The 21,912-nt window shown below is 44.2% G+C and overlaps 1 protein-coding gene across 1 annotated transcript; it reads left to right on the plus strand.

Moving 5' to 3' along the window:
• The first annotated feature begins 18,445 nt into the window (after window positions 1-18,445).
• LOC129333996 (proto-oncogene Mas-like) lies at window positions 18,446-19,363 on the plus strand. The gene has a single exon (XM_054985919.1). The coding sequence runs from the start codon at window positions 18,446-18,448 to the stop codon at window positions 19,325-19,327; it is 882 nt and encodes a 293-aa protein (XP_054841894.1). The 3' UTR covers window positions 19,328-19,363.
• Window positions 19,364-21,912: the final 2,549 nt, after the last annotated feature.

Below are 21,912 nucleotides of genomic sequence, written 5' to 3' on the forward strand. Positions count from 1 at the left end.
TTGTTTCGGCATTCTTTCGGCATTCTGAATGCCGAAACGCACATCCCTACTAAAGAGTATTGAAAGTGGATTACCCAACGTGTGTGGAAGCAGCCAGTGTCAAATCATCATTTCATTTCGCGTCATCCTCTTTTCCTAGTGTCTCATGGGTGCATGGGAGAGGAGAAATGGGAAAGGCAGGAATTTTACAAATACTGAAATAATTTCTCTGTATAAAGTAGGGTTGCCAGGCCACATATAGCAACCCCCAGGAGAATTTTGAAGGTGGGGACTGGCACACCGTAGAGTTTTTACAAAATCTAGAGCATTCCATGATGTCACTTCTGGTATTCATCAGAAGAGACATGAGAACACCAGCACAGTGCTGCCACACATACCAATTCCCCGCCCACATTTCCTACCACTGGCATTTCAGGCATGGTCAGGAAATGTACTCGGATAGCAGGAGGGCTCCCTGGTAACCCTCGTGCCAGGCCAGGCCTTAGTTTCCACTCCTTTTCTCTTGCAATTCTGTTTCTCTCAAGAGGGACTTTTTATTACAGACTATTTTCACAGGTCAAAAGTTTCCTCCTTCCAAGCCCACTGATAAATATCTTAACATCTCATAAGATCACTGTTCTATCTTTTGCCATGTGATGTTAGTAATGAACAAGTAAAAGATTAAAGAGCTGTTTGGATCTGCTCTCCATCTTGTAGTGGCTTTCATAAGATATCTATTCTCTGCACCCCAAATGTATTAAGCTTTGGAGATCTCCAAGAAGAGTCTCTGTCACTTACCAAGTCAGGACATAATACTGCACCAACATTGTCTTGCCTTCACCATATCTGAAAGGTGTTCTTCATGATCACTCGTAACAGGTATGTGGAAACATCAACTTGAAGTAATTTATTTTCAAGTGAAAAGGAAGCTGTCGTTTGTCAACAATAGAACAATGAACAATGGAATTTTCCTAGGTACTGTATATTGTTCTTTTCCAAATTTATAGTGGCCATTTCCATACATTCTTAAAGGGATGAACAACTCACCAAATACTAGCAGCTTTTGCCCTTGACTCCAGATGTTTCTGTTTTTAAAATGGTTGCAGGCTCTTTGGCTTCTGTTTTTTTCAGCGCCTTTCTGGGACAGAAATTTCTCACAGGTGGGGGGGAGGGGGAGTGCCCCCCATTCCACCAATGCATAAAAAGATAGAGAATGAAAGACATATTCAGTGAAAGGAAACTATCCAGTTTCTGAACCATTCTTGACCTCTTTTCAGTGACGGTTTCTTCCCAGATGTATTCCAAATTCTCTTGTCTACCCACAACGGTGTGGAGGGGGCACATACATAAATGTATCTCAGGAACTCCCTTAGGGTGTTACAGTACACATACAAATATGGCGACTACACAAGCCCACTCACTTTGCCACAATACACCAAAGCATAGCTGTCTTTTTAGTCCCTATCTATAAAAAAATGTGACCCAACAGGCCTGTCTAACTATTGCCCTATAAGTTTGTTGTTAGTTGTGACCAAGTTATAGGTTTCCCTGCTTTACAAGAAACTATTAGGATGAAATTGTTTTGGAAGAGAGCAAGTTGGATTCCCTAGTGGCATCAGTGCAGTTGATCATTGTCTTACTCTGCTGTAGCATCAGGGCTTGTTTTCCGTGGGAATCCAGTGGAATAGAGTTCTGGCACCTCTTGAAAATGGTCACATGGCTCGTGGCCCCACCCCCTGATCTCCAGACAGAGTGGAGTTTAGATTGCCCTCTGTGCCGCTGGAGTGGGACAGAGGGCAATCTAAACTCCCCTCTGTCTGGAGATCAGGGGGCGGGGCCACTGGCCATATGACTATTTTCTCCAAGGGTGATTTAAACTTTTAAAAACTCCCTCCTTGTTCCAGCTGACCCAAAGAGACATCATTGTGCGGTCCTGAGTTCTACCATTGTGTTCCACCACTTCTTTTCCCAGAAAAAAAGCCCTGTGTAGCTTAGTAATGAAGTAGCTGGTTCGACTCTCACAACTGCTATGAACTCAGCAGGTGGCCTTAGGCAAGCCACTCCTTTCAGCTCCAGCTCCCCAGCTGTATTATGAGGTTAATAATAACACTGACTGTCTTCTCTGCTCTGAGTGGAGCAGTGATCTGTCTAGAGGACTGGTATAAAAGTGCAGTTACTATTATAAGGAAGCTGCAGTAGCATAGTGATAAAGTGGTTGGGCTGTGAATTAGCACTCTGCTAGTTTGACTCCCACTACTGCCACAAAGTCTGCAGGTTGCCTTGGATAAGCCACTGCTGTCAGCCCCAGCTCCTCAGTTATATTGTGGGGATAATAAGAACACTGACTGTTCACTGCTCTGAGTGGGCACTAATCTGTCCAGCAGGGCAGTATATAAGCTCACAGTGATTATTATTATTTATTCTTCAGGTAAACATAGAAAAATATATCAGCTCAAAGATGGTATACTGGCTGCGGCCTTTGTGGATCTCACAGTTGTCTTTGACTCAGCACCTAGGCAGAAATTATGGGACAAGCTGAAGAAATCATCAGTTCACAAGCGTTATTTATTTTTGATTCAACAACTATATGATCAACCTACAGTTCAAGATGTAGTCCATTTCATGAACTGACCAGGGCTAGGCCGTTTCCGCACGGCTTACCTGAACCCGGAACGCTGCGCCACATGCTGAAAAAAACGTGGAAGATCGCGTTTTCTGTCGCGAGTTTTGCACTATGTTGCACAACATCGCGCAAAACTCGCGAGAGAAAACACGATATTCCGCGTTTTTTTCAGCATGTGGCACAGCGTTCTGGGTTCAGGTAAGCCGTGCAGAAATGGCCCTATAGTACTGAATAAAGGAGTGAAGCAAAGATGTACCTTTGCTCCATTGTTATTTAATTTGTATATTGATAATTTAAGGTCTTATATTTCCAGAGATGAATTCTGTTTGCCAGATGACACAGCCCTCCTTTCAAGATATGCGGTAAGCTTGCATACATTTCTAAGCTCTGTCTCACAGTATTGCTCAGAGAGGGCCTAACTATTAATGTTTCAAAGTCAAACCTTTTTAGCAAAAAGGGACGGATGAAAAAGATTAAGTGGACAGCAGCAGGGCAGTCTATGGAGCAAGTAGATCAGCTTAAGTGTCTAGGAGATATATTTCAAGCAAATCTTTCTTGGAATGTACATGGTGAACTTGTTTGTACGATCAGCCATGAGAACTGGAAAAACTATTTCTAGATCTAATTATTCCTCGGGGGAATAATATGTTCCTGCATCAGTTAAAGCATTCAGTGCTAAAGTTTTTGAGCAATTGCTGTATGCTATAGGGGTATGGATTAGTCCGATAACAGATGCTATTGATGGAGTATTAATAAGGTTCCTACACAATATCTTGAGAACTCCATGTGTGTGAGGAATAGCTTTGAAAGCTGAGATGGAGGAGATGTCTTGTGAAACAAAAGTTGAGGAAAAGCATTTAACAAAAAAATAGTATATTGACATCAGATTTAGAACCAGGTCTTCTTGGATTAGTTAGACTGGATTGTCATACCAGTGACTGGGATAAATATTTGCGTGAGTTGCTGCTCCACCCACTGTGCCCCCACTGCCCTCCGCCATCTTCCTGGGTGCAGGGGGCCAGGCATCCCTAAGTGTAAGATATGGCAGGGAAGGAGGTTACGCCACCCAGTTCTTCCACCTGCCTGCTGGGTCATGAACCCCGTCTCTCTAGTCACGTCACACCAGCCTTCTGGGGGATAAACTTGCTTCAGTGGGGGATAAACTTGCTCAGCCTCCCCATCTGCCTTCGGAGTCTTCCCCTTTATAGCACCCCTCTATCTCACCCCCCTGCGGGGCTTCCAATATGCTCCCATGCTTCCCTGATCCTCATGATTCCCACCACCCTCACCTGCATCCCCTTCTTGTGATAGGCTCTGGCTCAATCCCTCAGTGGAGCCTCCCACCTCCCTCACTAGCCAAGGCCTATGGGCTTGCTAGCTCTGGGGGCAGATGAGTCCCGCTTCTTCTGCTGGGGGACTGGCTCATCATCCCGGCTGGGCTCACCCTGGCATCCTTCCATCCAGCTTCCCCAAGCTGCCTGGGCTGTTCCCTGCCTTCAACCAAGGCTAAGGTGGAAGCACTGGCTGCTATTCCACCACTGCGCCGCTCAGCTGCCAGGCAGCCCACAGTTCTAGCTCTGCTGCCACAGTTGCCGCCAGGTGGCTCAGCCAGCTGCCCAGGGCTATCAGCTCCTCTCGAGCCTCCTGCTACTGCACCACCACATCGTGCTACTGCAGATGTCCCTGGCCTGTCAGCTCTTGCAGTGTGTTCCTCCTCTCCAGCTGGTAAAAGGGTGGGGGCATAGGGAGCAGGGAGACTGCCATGACAGGCCCTGCAGGCTTCAGGGAAGGCAGTGCTTATATGTCCAGGGCTGTCAGCTCCAACCCGGATTATGGTCTTCCATCTGAGCCATTCAGAGGAGGGGGGCATGATCGGTCCCCAGGGTGAAGGGGTTATTAGTGAGGTAAAACTGTAGGGCCCCTATGGCCCACTTCACTGTCAGTGCCTCATTCTCCATGGTTGCATACTTAATTTCTACTGGTTGTAGCTTCCGCTAATGAACAGGACTTGATATTCCTGTCCTTGCTCTTCCTGTGACAGTACAGCCCCCAGCACCACGTTGGAGGCATCTACCTGTACTACAAAAGGTTTCTCCAAGTCTGGATTGTGGAGCACTGGGGAGAGAGTGTGCTCTGCGGGGCCTCAAAAGCTTGCTCCTATTGGGTGGTCTAGTGGATCTTGGCTGGCTGGTCCTTTTTCAGACAATCCAACAGGGGGCTGGCCTGGCTGGCAAAGTGGGGGATAAACTTGTTGCAGTGTCCCACTCAAAATGCAATGCATTTAGCACTTGGTGTGGGGACATGTGCTTTGCTCCAGCGCCATCACCTTCTCAGGCACTGGACAGAGTTCACCTCTGCCCACTTAATAGCTGAGGTACATCCGCTCATGAAAGCCCACCCTGCTCTTCCAGGGGTTCGCTCTTAGTCCTGTTTCATTCAAGGCTTGGAGGACCAAGTCTAGGAGTCGCAGGTGAGATTCTGTCAGGGGTGAAAATTAATGTCATCAATATAGGCCCAGGTGAAATCCTGTCAATGGGCCAACACATGGTTGACCAACTGCTGGAACATGGCTGCGGCCCTGTGTAGGCCAAAGGGTATCACTGTGAATTGAAACAGACCCTGGAAGGGGGGGGATTGTGAAGGATGTCTTCTCTTTGTCACCTGGAGTTCTTGGCTCTTGCCAGTAGACTTTTGTGAGGTCCAGCACTGACAAATACTGGATGATGCCCAACTGATCCATGAGTATGTCCACCTGGGGCATAGGGTAGGCATTGGAAGCCACTATCTCATTGACTTGGCAGTAGTCAATGCAAAATGTCACCAACCCATAGGGCTTGGCCACAAGCACAATGGGGCTCCTCAAGGCACTTCAGGATGATTCTCTGACCCCGAGCTGTAGCATGTCTTCTACTTCTAGGGCTACTGTGTCCCAACATTTCTTCAGTAGCAGGCACCACAGGGTGTGGGCCACCTTCCTGGGGGGGGGTGTTGATGGTGTGGGAAATGGAGCCCATACAACCCAGCCATTGGGGAAAGATGTGGGAGTTCCATTTGAGCACCTCTCACACCTACTCTCACTGACCTTCTGAGAGCTCTTCATCCAGTTGGGGTACTCCCCCCATTTTGGGCCTGGCTGCCCATGGTAACTCTTCCTCAGGTGATGCAGCTGGTGATGCAGCGGGTCCGGCTCCCTCCAGGACTTGAGATCTTTGATGTGCAGCCTCTTGCACTGGTGCAGTAGGACCCTGCACTGGACCTCATATGAAAGGGGTCCCAGTACCTGTGTGACCAGGAAGGGGCCTCACTAGGGGTCCCCCAGGCCTGGGGCCATCATCCGTACATTCTCTAAGACATGGTTGCCCACTTGGAAATGGTGGTCCTTGGCCCTCCAGTTGTAGTAGTTTTTCTGCACTCACTGGGCCTTGAGCAGATGCTGCTAGGCTTCGCATCTTAGAGCTGCCAGGTTTTGCTGAAGGTCGCAGACATACTCCAGGGCTGTTTGCACCACCTCTTGCTGTGGAGGCTCCCATTGCTCTTCCACTAGGTGCAAGATCCCCTGTAGCTTCCAGCCATAAACAAGCTTGAAGGGGGAAAAACCTGTGGATACCTGCAGAGTTTCACGAACCACAAATAACAAGGGGTCCCACTATTGGGACAGGTTGTGGGCTACTCTTCTCAACATGGCATTAAGTGATTAATTAAAGCGTTATGTGAGGACATCCTTTTGCAGATGATAGACACTGGTAAAGATCTGCCACACCTGTAGAGTCTGGCATAGCTGCTTCATTAGGTTTGCCATGAAGGGTTTCCCTCAGTCAGTCAAAAGCTCCTAGGGCAACCATACCTAGGCAAAGAAATGGAGCAAAACATGGGCCACCTTGGATGCCTTCAAGTCTTGCATGGGAATGTCCTCTGGGGAGCAGGTAGCATAATCCATTAGGAACAGGATGAACCTGGATCCCCTTGGGGTCTGGGTAGTGGCCACACAAAGTCCATAGTGATCCACTCAGAAGGCTTTTGGGCCACAGCAGCAGGGCCAAGGGAACCCACAGGGGCCCCTGGGTGGACATGTGCTGGCAGACAGGGCAAGACTGGCAGAATTACTTAACATCCCTAGTCAGGGTCAGCCAGAAGAAGTGGGTCTCAATACGGGCTGCAGTCTTCGGGGGGCCCTGATGTCCAGCCCAGGGATGGTTGTGGGCAGCTGTCAGCACTTTCGGGAAGTAGCCTTCAGACACTGGCAGTTGTCAGACCTCCCCCATGGGGCCCTTCACCCTGCAGTACCATAGCCCCCTTTCCTGGGTGATCCAGGGCACCTGCTCTGCCCGTCGAGCATTTTGGACGATGCCCTCACTCACTGCTCTTATCTTACGCAATGCTTCCAGAGAGACATCCCGGGCTTGCTCCGTAGTGAAACGGGGGTCAGCATGCCAGTCAGTTTGTAGTTAACTGGCGTCCTCTGGCATCCGGCATCCTCTTGCTCACTCTGACCTAAGGAGGGACCCTCCTCCTCCTCTGGATTCTTCTCCTCTCCTACCAGGGTCTCCTCCAGCTGCTTGACTGGCGGAGTTGTTAGAGCTGGTCCATCGGCTCTTGCAGCATGTCCCCCCCCCACCCCAGCTGGTAAGATGGGTGTGGGCATGGGGAGCGGGGAGACTGCCACGACAGGCCCCGTGGACTTCAGGGGCTGGTGCAGAAGCAGCACTTCTACATCTAGGGCTGTCGGCTCCAGCTCCAGACAATTTGGAATACAAATGATCATCTTTGGACGTCACCTAGGATATGATAGAAACTATGAGAAGAAGTGAAATGATTAAGTTAATGAAAAGAAGTCTGAAGGGATCTTGATTGTAACAGCATGTTGGTTAGAACTCACAAAGTATGTTCTTCCTTTTTCATTGGTTTCCATCCTCTGACAAAAATGCCAAACTATTTGTTTAAGTTAACTCTCCCCAAGTACAGAAGGGCAATTATGCTTGTGCCTTCAATGGTGTTGTTGAGAACATTTTCTGGTATTTCATATTCTAATAAACTCTGTAGATGTGTGGTAATAACTGAATTGTTTCCATGGATCATATTCTATTAGAGTGCCCTGATTTTTTTATATAGGAGAGCTGAATTGATTCTTCTTATGTTTAAGCAGATTTTAACTCTCTTGAAGCAAAATCCTCTTGGCTTATGAAGACAAACAGTAAAATTGTGTGTGGCTAAATTATTGGCAGCTGTAGTAAAATCATGTTATAATTCTGACAATTATATAGTCAAGACAGAATGCATTCATTTCCACTTATTATGGACTATAAGCTTGTTTTTCTCAAGAGTGCCTTTTTTGAATATAAACTTTTCACACAGCCAGTATCTCCTCCTTCTTTCTCTTCTGATGGATATCTGGACAGACGATAAGAGAACCGTTCCATGTTTTGTCATATGATGTTGACAAGCAGACCAAGAAAAGACAAAGAACGGGTTGCAGCTCCCCTCTATCTTGCCCAGAACTTGATGAGAAACATCATTTTTCCTTTCAACTTTTGAAATTTCCTGAAAATCTTTCCATCGCTTCCTATCCCAGCACACGATACCAGGAAAGTTTTGTATTCTACTCACCACAGAGCAGTAAGTTTTAAACCTATGCAGAAAAAAGGGCATTTTGACTTATTTTTAACTTTAAAAAAAATCATTAATGTATGTTTTCTAGTCCATGGATTTCACTGCATGTAAATATACAGTGTATTTTTATTGTATATGAATATGGTGTTTGGATAGTCGTAGTGATTGTTGCAAGTTAGACACATCCTTATTAGGGAAAATAGAGGATGAGAGTTTACAGAGGATCCCTACGGACCAGTGGAGAAGAGCTGCCCGCTGCAAGAGAACATTCAAAGATGTGAGGGGGAAAATGTTTCCATGAGATAAAGCATTCATATCAGGGAAAGATAGGGTTGCTACCTCCAAGTTGGGAAATTCCTGGAGATTTTGGGGTAGAGCCAGGAGTACAGGATTGGGAGAATGAAAGAACCTCAAGTCCATCCTCTAGAGCAGGCATTTTCTCCAGGGGGATGGACCTCTGTGCCCTGGAGATCCATTATATTTCTGGGAGATCTCCAGCCACCACCTGGAGGTTGGCAACTCTTGCTACATACTGTCCCTTCCTCCTCTACCCAACAGTGGTTCTTTGTAAACTCCCATTTTCTTTATTCCTTTTGTATGTCTAAATTGCAATAAGCCCTACAATGGTCTGGTCTGCACTCGCAGTTTCCTCGAAGACAGAACAGGCATTTGTCTAAAAACTTCTAGCAGGAATAGTAAAATGAATATTTTCATTTTCATTTTATTTATTTATGGTTCACACCCAGATTTAAACTTATAAAACAAAGTATTTCATTATCAGGTATACAGTATACAAGTTAAAAGCATCTTCAGTTAAAGGGATACAACTATAGCTATTAAAATAGCTGGTTAAAATTACATTTTATAATTAAAATTGAATATAAAATATCAAATAGCACCCTACTTAGACATTTTCTAATTTGAAAGGAAAGTCCTAAAAACACCAATATTATGGTAGCCTCCTAACAAGATCTGGATCAAAGCTCAAGTGCACCAGGCTGAAATTTATTGTGCAATTTAATTGCCTGCGAACAGAATTCAGCTGTTACCTTAGTAGTAGCTCAGTAGTTTCATCGGTTAGTAGTTTATCTAAGCATACACTGTCCATCATTATAGCAGATATATCCATAAGAGGAAGAATTGTCTTGACTCGAATTTCTTTATTGCTAGTGGGCACAAGCGGTTGGGGGACTACGTGGAACAGAAGGTCTTTCTTCCTTCATAAATTCCAAAAAATCATTTATTTAACTTCTAACTATACTCTGGCAAATATACTGTGAATGGAAGGAATAATAAAAAAGAAACAGAAACCCCTCGTCTCTCTCCCTCATGCCCTAATTAGATGCTGCGTAGGGCAGGCCCAATCCTTTGATACCTGGGGGTTACCTTAGATCTACCTCTCCCCTCAGAGCCATCTCTCCCCAGAACTTGTCCCATAGTTTCCACCTCAGAGGGAAAGGGCAAATCCTCTCAGAGTATTTGATCTTTTTGTATCTCCCTTCCAAAATCATTGTTGGCATGGTAAAAGCCCTCCTGTTTTAAGATACTGGGCCATTTTCATACTGAATTTTATCACCTCAGGGGCCCTGAATCCAGGGGACTGCATTAGATCTTGTTGGCGTTGGATGTCCCAAATTCTTTGTTTGCTTGTAAATGTTGCCTGGTTGATGGTTTGTGACAAAAGAGAGCTAGTTGAGAGGCCCATGCTTTCAAGACTTTCCTTAACCATATGTAGCAATCACTGTTGGTAGGAGTCTTGCCTTGCAAAAAAGAGAAGGCCTTTTGGATTCCTATGAATTTTAAGCCATTGGAAAGTGGAAGTGAACAAAATCCTCACTTCAGACCTCATTAATCCCATTTCTAAATGAAGAAGGGAGTTCGGTACACCTGGAGGGTCCTGTGAAATGGCACATAAAAATTTAGATTGTATCTTTTAAAATGAATATTATTTCTGTTGGAATGGGGGAATAAGGATGGAGAGAGGAATATCTGATGAGGGTCTAGCCGTGGTTTTGGGCAGACTAGTTATACTCCCCTTCCTAGCAGTAGAACAAGTAGCCTTTGAAGCTGTTTTGTCACACTGTCAACTGCTTCTGGCATGATGCAGGTAGAGATGGGCACGATCCCAAAAAAACTGCCGATCCAACGGATCGTGGATCGGCACCGGTGACGATCCCAACTAAACAATCCACACTGATCATCTCCTGTTCCCAATCCGTGGATCGTGGAGGCCAAAGCGGGGCGCGCTGCTATTCCCCAGCTAGGTGGGAAGGTGGTTGTTGGCGGCGGCCACCGGGCCCGGTGGGCACAGGTAGACGGTGATGAGCCACCTCCCCTCATGGGGCAGGGGGTCTGGCTGCTCACCGGCGGCACCCCCCATGTGTCCGCCCGCCAGGCCAAAAAGGAGTGCGCTGGCAAGAAAAGAACAGTGGGTGATGCCGGCGGCATTTGTGTTTGTGTTTGGCCATCTGTGTTTGGCCGTCAGAGCTGCCTATCAAGGTTTGCAGGGATGAGATTGGAGTGCCCATGGCTACAGAACACCCCCTTGCCCCTGCCTCCCCTCGTTGTCTTCTCCCAACTGGTGACTGCTTTGCTGCTCCATGGTTGGAAGGAAGCCCTGCTGATCAAGGAAAGCTGGGCTTCCATTGGGGTTTCCAGGGTGACAGAAGGAGGGCAGAGTAGCTCAGGCATTCCCCTGGCTCTGTTGCCAGGGCAATAGATTGCTGGCACCTGAGTGTCTGGCTTCCTGATCCAAGCATGATCCAGCCCTGATCCATCCCCCTCCCGATGCTGGATCATTGGCCGTGGCCGATCACAATCTGTTGAGTCACGATCGCGCGATCACTATTATCGTGTTTTTTTTGGGATTGTAATGCGGATCGTGCCCATCTCTAGATGCAGGGATTAATGCATTCTTCAAATAAATAGATTAATCAGTCATGGTGGTGCAAAATGACAGTAAAACTGCTAAACCTGTGCCATGGGTCTGCAAAGATTTAGTTGAAAAATAGATCCTGAAACACCAATATTATATTTTAAATTCTCAATAATTCCCCCCCGCCCCAATCTGTTCATGCTTCAGGACCAACAATATCAGGTGGAAATGTATGAGCTGCGATATTTGTTCAGCTCTAGTGCAAGAACTGAACCCCCTTCCTCCACCTCTCTTCTCTTTGCAGAACTCTTGGCCCAGGAAGAGCAGGCCTCTCCACCAAAAGCCAAAACTGAGCATGGAGGAAGGGTTCAACCTTAAAAACCTATTCTCTAGTTATGATGAAAAATATGATGGAGAAGATTTAGCATCGTACAATGACATGGGGGATGAAATTATCCTTTCCATCTTCACTATTTTCATCTGCCCAGTTGGACTGGTGGGGAATGGAAATATCATCTGGCTGCTTGGCTTCCGTGTCAAAAGAAAACCTTTGGCCACCTACATCCTAAACTTGGCTGTGGCTGAATTTGGATCCCTTCTATTTCTACTTCCTTTAAATATATTGATCCATCCACCATATTTTAACAAATATATTGTGTTTCCTGTTGTTGTTTTTCAGATTTTGTTGAGTCTTTTCATGTTGATGTATGCCGGTTCTCAACTTCTCCTGACAGCCATTAGCATTGACCGATGTGTGTCTGTCCTCTTCCCCAATTGGTATCAACGCCACCGGTCACCAGTGTTGTCCACCAGAGTGTGTGCTCTCATATGGGCTCTCTCTTTTGTGCTCGGTGGAATGCCCTTAATTTTAGAATATACTAGTTTGGTATATGGTCATGAAATTGTAACTTGGAGTATTATTGTATGTACTTTGATTTGCTTTTTACTTGTGACCATCTCTGCTCTTATTATGTTCATCAAAGTCTGCTTTCAATCACACCAGTGCCAGTGTGGGAATCTTTTGAAAGTGTTTTTGCTTATGTTTCTCTCCTTCCTCCTGTTTATTATTCTGACATATGTCTGTGTCATCACATTTTTCTCCATTTCAACAGCATATTATTTCTTAGGGACCTCCCTAAAGAGTAGTATAAATCCACTGATTTATTTCTTGTCTGGGAGAAAGAATGGTGGAAAAATTCAGGAGAGAATGAAGATTATCCTTCAAAGAGTTTTCAAAGAGGACAGAGACACCCAAATGGAATTACACCCACATATCCAAATACTGTTCTGATACCTTTATTAGAACTTCTAGCCTACAGATTATAAATATGATCATGACTAGAAATGGGCACGAAGAGCATTACGAATGGAAAAAAGCCCACGAACAGCTTGTTTGGCTGTTTGCAAACAAGCTGTTCATGCGGCCATTGCAAGCCTCGTTTGTTGCTGTTTGTTGCTGTTCGTCAAGCCAGACAGTCTGGTACCTACAATCAATTCCCTTGGCAACTGGGGGCAGGGACTACCTGAACTCCGTCTGAACTCCTGCTGTTGCCTTGGAAACCCCAATCTAAGCCCAATTTAGCTTGATAGGCAGGTCTTCCTTCCAAGTGTGGAGCTTCAAATTTGTTACAGGGAAGCAAAGAGCAGGGGGGAGGGGGCTCCCAGCTCTGGTTTTGCAAACAGTGAGGGAGAGACAGTTGCTGTTGGCATTTTGAGAGACGGGAAAGGTGCATTGGAGCTTGAATTTTCTTTGTGTGTGGTGGGATAGGGATCTACCTCCTCAAGTTCCAGGGCTGCTGCCAGGCTCTGGGCCAAGCTATTATTTATTACTGGTATCTTTCATGCTGCCTGCTCTGGTAGGGTTTCTGAGAGTGGTGTGGTAGGGATCTTGATGGCTGGACGAGAGCCTGCTGGCCCCCATGAACAATGAACCATGAACATGTTTGTGACAGGATCATGTTAATTAGTGTTCATTGTTTGTTTTTCGTGGATGGCAATGAACAATGAACACCATGTTTGTTTGTTTTTCTGTTCTTACCCATGTCTAATCATGACTTGCCTTTCAAGATGGAGAAGATCAATACAAAGTGCTGTAATTTGTGAAGGAAGGAATTAAAACAGTATTAGTCTTTTGCCATTTCCCTGACACAACATGTGCACATTACTGTCATTGTTTATTTATAGTCTGGTTTTCTCAATAAGATCCAAGGTGGATTGCATACTCCCTGTGAATACAATATATAATCAATAGCTAGGACATTCACAGAGAACAAATACAACATGATCAACCCTTAGGACATTCAATAAAAACATACATAATAAGGTATGGCAGCTGCCAATTTGAAAACTAGCATCAACGGAACAATTGCCCGTGCAACAAAGATGTCTTACTATTTACTTTATTCTACACAATTATATAATCTATTAAAGACCTACACCAATTTTAACAGTCATGGAAAATTATTTTTACAGGCGTCATATATATTCAAAATCAATATATAAAGTGTCCAGTGCTTCAAGTGCTCTGTTAATATTGCAGTAGATGTTAAAGTGCAAGTGCTTCCTAGCACCATGTAAACACTAGTCTTTTCATCCAAGAACAAGCTCGCCGTATATTCCAACTGAAATCAGGTGTAGTCTTAAAGTTATTCCAATAAACTGTGAATCACAGATTACGAGTAAACCTTGGTGATATTCTTTGGGTGTACATTGATAATTCTGTGACATCAATTTTCTAACGGATGGTCCAGATCCAAATAAAATCCGTTTCCAAAAGCTCTTTCTCAAAGAACACAGTCATCCAGAGTCCATGCAGCTACCACTCCACACCAATCAATTTGCCAAGCTTTTGGAAACGGATTTTATTTGGATCTGGACCATCCGTTAGAAAATTGATGTCACAGAATTATCAATGTACACCCAAAGAATATCACCAAGGTTTACTTGTAATCTGTGATTCACAGTTTATTGGAATAACTTTAAGACTACACCTGATTTCAGTTGGAATATACGGCGAGCTTGTTCTTGGATGAAAAGACTAGTGTTTACATGGTGCTAGGAAGCACTTGCACTTTAACATCTACTGCAATATTAACAGAGCACTTGAAGCACTGGACACTTTATATATTGATTTTGAACATATATGACGCCTGTAAAAATAATTTTCCATGACTGTAAAAATTGGTGTAGGTCTTTATTAGATTATATAATTGTGTAGAATAAAGTAAATAATAAGACATCTTTGTTGCACGGGCAATTGTTCTGTTGATGCTAATTATTACCGTGTTGCTCTATATCTGTGCTGTTTGCCAATTTGAAAACTAGCATGAAGCCAAACACATAGATGAATCTTTTCTGAATTCAAGCAAAAGTAATTAACATGACATCTTTAGCAATGTCAAACTACCAAGAAAGCTGCTGTAGCACAGTGGTTAAGTAGGTGGGCTTGAATCCCACTCCTGCCATGAGCTCAGTAAGTGGCCTTGGGTAAGCCACTCTTCTCAGCTCAGCTGCCCAGTTGTGTTGTAGGGATAATAATAACACTAACTTGTCCACCGCTTTGGGTGAGGCATTAATCTGTCTAGCAAAACAATATATATGCACAGTTGTTGTTGTTATAATAATTATTAAGTAGGAGCATATCTATATCAGCAGACAGTGCTCAATAGCCTAGTCTACTCCCTGTCTGTTATCAAGGTATCTCTTTGAGCTACGTCTTATGACACAGCCCTATTGTTTCAGTAGAAAGCCTGAATAATTCAATCATGAATAGTTTGCAGAAAGCCAGGAGAAGGGGAGCTTATCTGATATCTTCAGTCAGGCCATTCCACAAGATGGGGGCAACCACAGAGAAAGCACATGTATGGGCATCTGTTGATTTTGCCCAACTGCAGGGTGGTATCTACCAAAGACCCTGTCCAGATGAGTGAAGCTGCTGTGGTAGAACATAGGGAGAGAAGCAGTCATACAGATATGAGGGGTTGAAGCCATGAAGTTCTTTGAACATGACCTTGAATTGAACCTGGTAACTGATGGGTAGCCAACGGAGTGTCTGCAGAATGGGAGTGATATACATGCTCTGTCTAGCTCCTGAAAGTAAATGAGCTGCAGCATATTGCACATGGAGGTAACAAGGTAAACTGGCTCACTTTTTTAAAGGATCCTCTGAAGTCTTGACATGCACATCTGTATCTGCTCCTATTATTCTCTTTCTATTTCCCTTGCCATTTCTCCTCTTCTTGCACTTCCAGACTTCTCAGAAGAGGCCTATAGTTTATGCTTAGCTTTCTCTGTAAAGTGATACTAGAAATCAATATCTATAGTTACAATACTACAGATAATAATTGCAATGAATACATTGTACTATATTAACCTGAAACCTTATGCTTTGGAGAAATATTGGAATGCACGCATCATTGGAACTATTGCCAAATGCCTTGCCAAATGAGCATGCCTGAATAATAAATACTTGTGTAAAAGGTCTTTCGGTCTTTCACTGGCTTGTTTCTTTTAGAGAAAAAAGGGGGAGAAAACTGTAGCTGCTTTCTTTGAAACTTCCTGCATTTTCACTGCAAGAAGATCTCTTTATCTCAATATCCTTCCCTAGTAGATCCCTCAAATACTTATACACCCCCAAGTTATGTACCTCTTTCCAAACCCATACAAGGTTTGAACATTCTTCACATTCTCAGGAATTCTGTTCCATAGAAAAAAATGCAGCCATAGAGAAATATGGAAACATTTCTGCTTGATTGTTGTTTTTACAATGGATTGTAGTTCTAGAACCAGTTTTTTTGCAGTGTTATGCTTTCAGCTTTAACATCTAATATTTATTGTTGGTTTAATTGTTTTTAATTGCTTATTAATTATTTTAATTGTTGCAAACTGCTTCAAGGGAGAGGCGACAATCAGCCCTGTGTGTGTGTGTGTGTGTGTGTGTGTGTGTGTGTGTGTGTGTGTGTGTGGAGGCAGTTTTGTAGATATGAGTAGAGATGGGCACAAACCAGAAAAAAAATGAACCATGTGGTTTGTGGTTCGTCAAATTTCAAGAAGCACGAACCATGAACTTTCATGAACTTGCCCCCAGTTCATGAACTGGTCCATTTGGTTCGTGAAAACGTCACATCCAGGTCAGCAGAAGGCCTGCTGGAAGTCCATCTCCTGTTGCCTAGGAAACTGATCGATTGGCACCAGGCTGTCTGCAGTGACGAACCAAAAAATGGACTAGCCTAAAGTTTGTGGTGGTTCATCAGAAATGTGATCTGACGAACCATTGGTTCGTGAACCATGAACCAGCCTAGTTCATCACAAATTTTGGTTCGTATTTTGGTTTGTGCCCATCTCTAGATATGAGAGTGCCAGGACCTGAAGGGCTTGAAAAGCCAACACAGCACTTTGACTGAGCATAGAAGGAAATTGGCAGACAATGTAATGATATTAAGCTCAGCTGGGGTGTGGGCATATTTAAAATATTTCAACTCTGTCAACATTCTAGCCACTGTCTTCTGTACCAATTGTACCTTTCTTGTTTAAGGATCTGCCAAGTAACCTTCAAAAGACTCCACTGTTTGTTAGTAAGAGCTTTATTGAAAAGTTGCTAGTTCATGATCTTACTGGTTTCATTATCAGGAATGAGGAAAAACCAAATATCAAGAACGTGTGTCATTTACAGACTAACATTCCACCCTTCCCCTTCCTAGAGGCTGGCTAATTCTGCTGGGAACTATCTGCACAGGAGAGGACATAAGGTCCAAGGTTAAGTGGGCTCCTTTCTCAGTGGCTAGCAGCAAGTATAGTCTAAGAGAGATAATTGAAGAATTCACATCCTGGGAGAGTAAAGAAACACAGCTGCAACAGACAGTCATAGTATCATAACCTCCAGCCCCAACACTCCCCCAGGTATGGGTATGGCAGATGCTGCCAGCATCTTGACACCTTGTTGACTTTAAGGGCATACCCACACAAAGTATGTTGCAGGATCCTGGCCAAGGCACTGCACAGTCTCAGGAGCCTTAGTGTCTTGTCGGTGAGCAGAGCTGAGGCTCAAGAAGACTGCCTTGCTGCATCAATGGATCCAGTAGGTGCAAGCTTTGTACTCCAGCCCACATCTTTAGTCCAACTCCAGTCTGTGCTCTGAAGCCTTACAAGCCAAGCCTGAGGCCTTACTCTAGAGGAACCTAGACCTGGCCTGCCTGTGGAGCATGGGACAGAACCCTGTGAAATGACTCAAAGGAGCTTTTTGATATAAGGTTTCCTGGTTTTTCCAGAAGAGCTGGTTCCAACAGAGAATCCAAGCTCTTGAGTCTGTTAGTCATAAAGGCATGCCATTGGTGAAGAACGCGATTCCCTCCAGAATCTCAGTTTCTCACCTGTTTACAGAAGCAAGAAGGCAGTGAGAAAGCAGGAAAGATAAAGCTAGGGTGAGCTATAAATTTCTTTCCTGGAGAAATAGGAAAACAGCAGACAGTCTGAGTGAAGGGAGACAGAAAGAGGTGGAACATTGGTAATTAATCATTGGCAAGCATTTTATTATCAATCAGATGTCTTAATCTACATGGGTAACACATCATGGCTTTTTAGCAAGTGACTTATCTACTTTGGGCTACACATGAGGATTTCTATTTTAAGGGTGGGAACATTGAGGCCGTATTTTTATTCCTGCCTTTGCCAGAATATTTCCCATAATTCCACCCATTCCAAGTCAGCCTCATAGAAATACATCACTCTTTATGTATTAATAAATTATTATATAGAAGGCAGAGGCGGAGACATTCTGGTATTTTGTCTCCTGAAGATGTCATTGGTACCATTGTTGATACAACTGTTATGATGCACCAAGAAAAGGTTCCTTGGCTTTGTTGGCCACTGACCATGATTTCTCATTCTTTTCATTGAGTTGGACAGCAAGCTAACTTGAGACACTTCCAGTGCAATCCTGAACAGAGCTGCAACAGTCTAAGCTCATTGAGAATAGACTGGAGTACCTCTGTTTAGGACCGCACTGTTGGTCAAGAGCCTTTGCCTAATTGGGCAGATTATGCCAAATTAGCCTCTGAGCATTAACAGAGGCACTTTGATGAAATTATTTATCTGCATAATGCATCCTTTAACTAGCCTAGTATCTAAAGTTTGATAAGCCTTCCATAAAATTTTCATGTGAAAATAGCACGAGCCGCTCCATTGAAACTTTCTCACACTGATAATGGATTTTCAAAATGATTAAATGCATCAGGCCAACAACAAGCTGACTGCACCATCAGTTCATTTTTCTATCAGGAACCGACTTTCTCTCACTCCGTCTCTTTGATTCTTGCAGGAGTATCTGTATAGGTAGAAGAGACACCTGAAAGCAGACAGTAAGCATGTCGACCAATTTCAGCCTGACAGATATCTTCCCAACGGATGCTAGCCAAGATAACTACACAGAATGGGAGCAGAGAATTTATGAGTATGTGGAACAAAGGATTTTCTCAGTCTTTCTTATTTTCATCTGCATTTTTGGATTTCTGGGGAATGGATTTGTGATCTGGCTTCTCGGCTTCCGCATGAAGAGGAACTCTTTCACCGTCTACATCCTGAACCTGGCCGTAGCCGATATCGGAGTCCTCTTCTCTATAGCGATCTTTTTTGTTGTTGGATGTTCCTCTTCTACATTCCTATGTGAGGAGCTCATCATATTCACATACAGCACTGGCCAGTTTCTCCTGACCGTCATCAGCATTGATCGGTGTGTGTGTGTCCTCTTCCCGATCTGGCATCAAGTCCACCGCCCGGTTCACTTGTCCATCATGGTGTGTGCCCTCATCTGGGTCTTCGCCTTCCTGCTTAATGCCATTCACTTCACGGTCCTCCAGACCAGAAACCTCAAAAATAATAACCAGCTCATGTTCTTCCAGTTTTTTGTGAATGCCTTGCTTTGTGTTCCATTCATGGTGATCTCCGCCTTGACCCTGTTCATCAAAATATTTTTAAAGCCACAACAGCGCCGGCGAGGAAAGCTTTTAACGGCCATCTTTATTACTCTCCTCTTTTTCCTCATCTTTGCTTTTCCACTGAATGCCATTTACTTGCTCTCTACATTGACCAAAAAACCTCTTCCCACTTCCATGCGGTACGGCTTGTTATGTGCCTCGCTAAATAGCAGTGTTAACCCATTGATTTATTTCCTTGTTGGGAGAAAGAAGAAGAAACAGCCTAGTGGAAGTATGCAAGTTATCCTCCAGAGACTTTTTGAAGAGGAATAAAGCTATGGAGGGCAGTTAGAATTCCCTGTTATACTACTTTAATTAGAATCAAATAGAGTTGCTAGCTGCACCTTGGGAAATTCCTGGAATTGGGGGGTGGATCCCGGAGAGGGTGGCATTTGGGGAAGGGGATGGACCTCAAGGCCATAGAGTTCACTTTCCAAACTGCAATTTTCTCTAGGGGGACTGCTCCTTGTGGCCTGGAGATCAGTTGTAATTCCTGGAGATCTCCAGCCACCATCTGGGAAGTTCCAAACCTAGATCCAATACATGCAACTTTATGGATATAATGAAGATCCACAGGAGTGAGCAATATTACCTTGTACCATCAGTTTGGTTTTTTTAAAGTAATACCCTGATCCCATGGTGGCTTACACTCATGGCATTTAAACAGAGGAGGATGCAGTGGGGTGGGTCTTGTCCTATTCTCCCACTCTACTGAGCAAAGATTGAAACATCTCTCCAGCCGAAGGAAACTTACTCCATCTAAAGTAGCTTTTCCACTGGAGGACATCTGCTTAAAGTGGAAGAAGTTTCCTTGGAAGATGGTTAAATGCATCCCATTATGAGAAATTATCACAATTGGATAGAGAATTAAAACAGAAAAGGAACTTTCTACATATAATCAATGCCCACAAATTTACAAATGAGCAAGTTTCCCCATGCATTTCCTATTTTGTTTTGGAAATTTGTGTCCCCATTATTTCAGTTTAAGAGAGAGGGTTTCTACAGAGTTTCCAGAATACGGCATTTAGCCTGCTACAGCTTTTCAAAAAGCCATCTGGCAATTTATGCTTTCCCCTTTCATGCAACCCAATGCTTTTCCCTTTTGGGTATTGACCAAAACCGCAAGGCACTCATTCATTTGATTGCTTCAAATATGTAACTATTTTTGCATAGCTATTTACTCCTGTGTATTAGTAAAACACCCCAAACATGTTCGAACTATTGTATATAATGGTTGTTGGGGTTTTTTTTCCAAATGTTGATTAATACACTTACATGTCAGTCAGAAAGGGAGGAGGAAGATGCACATAAAACAGAATAATGGCAACTGCAGGGCATTGTAGAAATTAAAGGTGTTTATTCCTCAGCATGTGGGAAAGGGTGGTGTATTCAGCCATAATCACATGAAGGAATGGAGTATGAGGAATTCCTGCATGCCAAACAGATGCTCTACTACAGCAAAAAGGGACAGTGGCCCAGCAAGTATCTGTGAGTAGACATGGACACGAACAAAAAAAATTAATGAACCAGCGGTTCGTGGTTTGGTGCTGATGATGATCCCGAGATTGCGAACCGCAACGAACATTTTCCATTGTCGAACCAGTTCGTGGTTCCTGGTTCATTGGGCACAGAACGGCCCCCGTAGCACTTAGAGAGCTCATATTCCCAGGGAATCTTTTGCAGGCTCTCCTACAGCCATTACCCAAGTTTGGACCAGATTGCAAAAGGGATCTTGGAGTTATACCCTCTCCAATCCAAGGCCCCCAGGAAACTTCCACAAAAATCCAAGCTCAATTATACTCTCAGTCTCTCTCCCCAAAGGCTAGCAAGTGGCAAGCAAGAGCTCTGTCCCATTCCACTACTCGCTGAAAGTGAAACCCAGCCTGGGAGACCACAGCTATTTATGAGCACAGGTCCCACTTAGCAATGCAGGAGGTCTGTGTTTGGCTGTCAGAGCTGCCTATCAGGGTTTGCAAGGATGACATTGGAGTGCCCATGGCTACAGGACACCCCCTTCCCCCTCCCTCCCCTGGGTGTTTTCTCCCAACTTGTAACTGCTTTGCAGCTCTGTGGTTAGAAGGAAGACCTACCTATCAAGCTAAGCTGGGCTTCCATTCGGGTTTCCAGGGTGACAGAAGGAGCGCAGACAGAGTTCAGGCATTCCCCCGGCTCCATTGCCAGGGAAATTGATTGCTGGCACCTGACTCTGGAGCCAGGCAGCCAAGAAAGAGGCTGGCAGCTGGGGGAGCTGTTAAAAATTTCTGTGCTCTTATCACCTTGAAAAAGGGCTGTAATTTCTAAGCTGATGACAGGAGACCAGGCCGCAGTTTGTTCCTTTAATCAACTGGAGGGTAAAAAAGATTCTGGCACTTGGTGGAGCTGAAAATTGGACTTTTCTCACCCCAAAGTGTTACCAATAAACAACCAGTTGCTTAAGTGAATTCAAAGATATCATTGCTGCAAATTTCTCTTCTCTGTTACTCCTGCGTGTTCATTTATAAACACAACGTTGTATTTTTCTGTCTGTTCGAAAGTTTCAACTTAAAGAAAATTTCTTAACTTACAAATTGTCTTGCAAGTTTGGTACCTAATTTAGCCATCTAGAACTCCTGCAGAAAAGAAGTTACAGCAGTACCGGCTGAGTTTTGAACAAAAGGAGAATCACTCAAATGCTGATAGCCAGCATAAACTGTTTGTTACTATTCATCCATTGTAAACTTGTGGAGATGTATATAGCAATGCGGATCAGCCATGAATACAACCAAGTTTAATCCATTTTTTGTGCCTTGTGTCTTCATTCTGGGATATGGGGGCAATGTGGAACCATGGTATATTCCTAAAACATATCTCTCATGGTA

The sequence above is a fragment of the Eublepharis macularius genome, chromosome 7 (genome assembly GCF_028583425.1).
Source record: "Eublepharis macularius isolate TG4126 chromosome 7, MPM_Emac_v1.0, whole genome shotgun sequence".
Classification (NCBI taxonomy): Eukaryota; Metazoa; Chordata; class Lepidosauria; order Squamata; family Eublepharidae; genus Eublepharis; species Eublepharis macularius.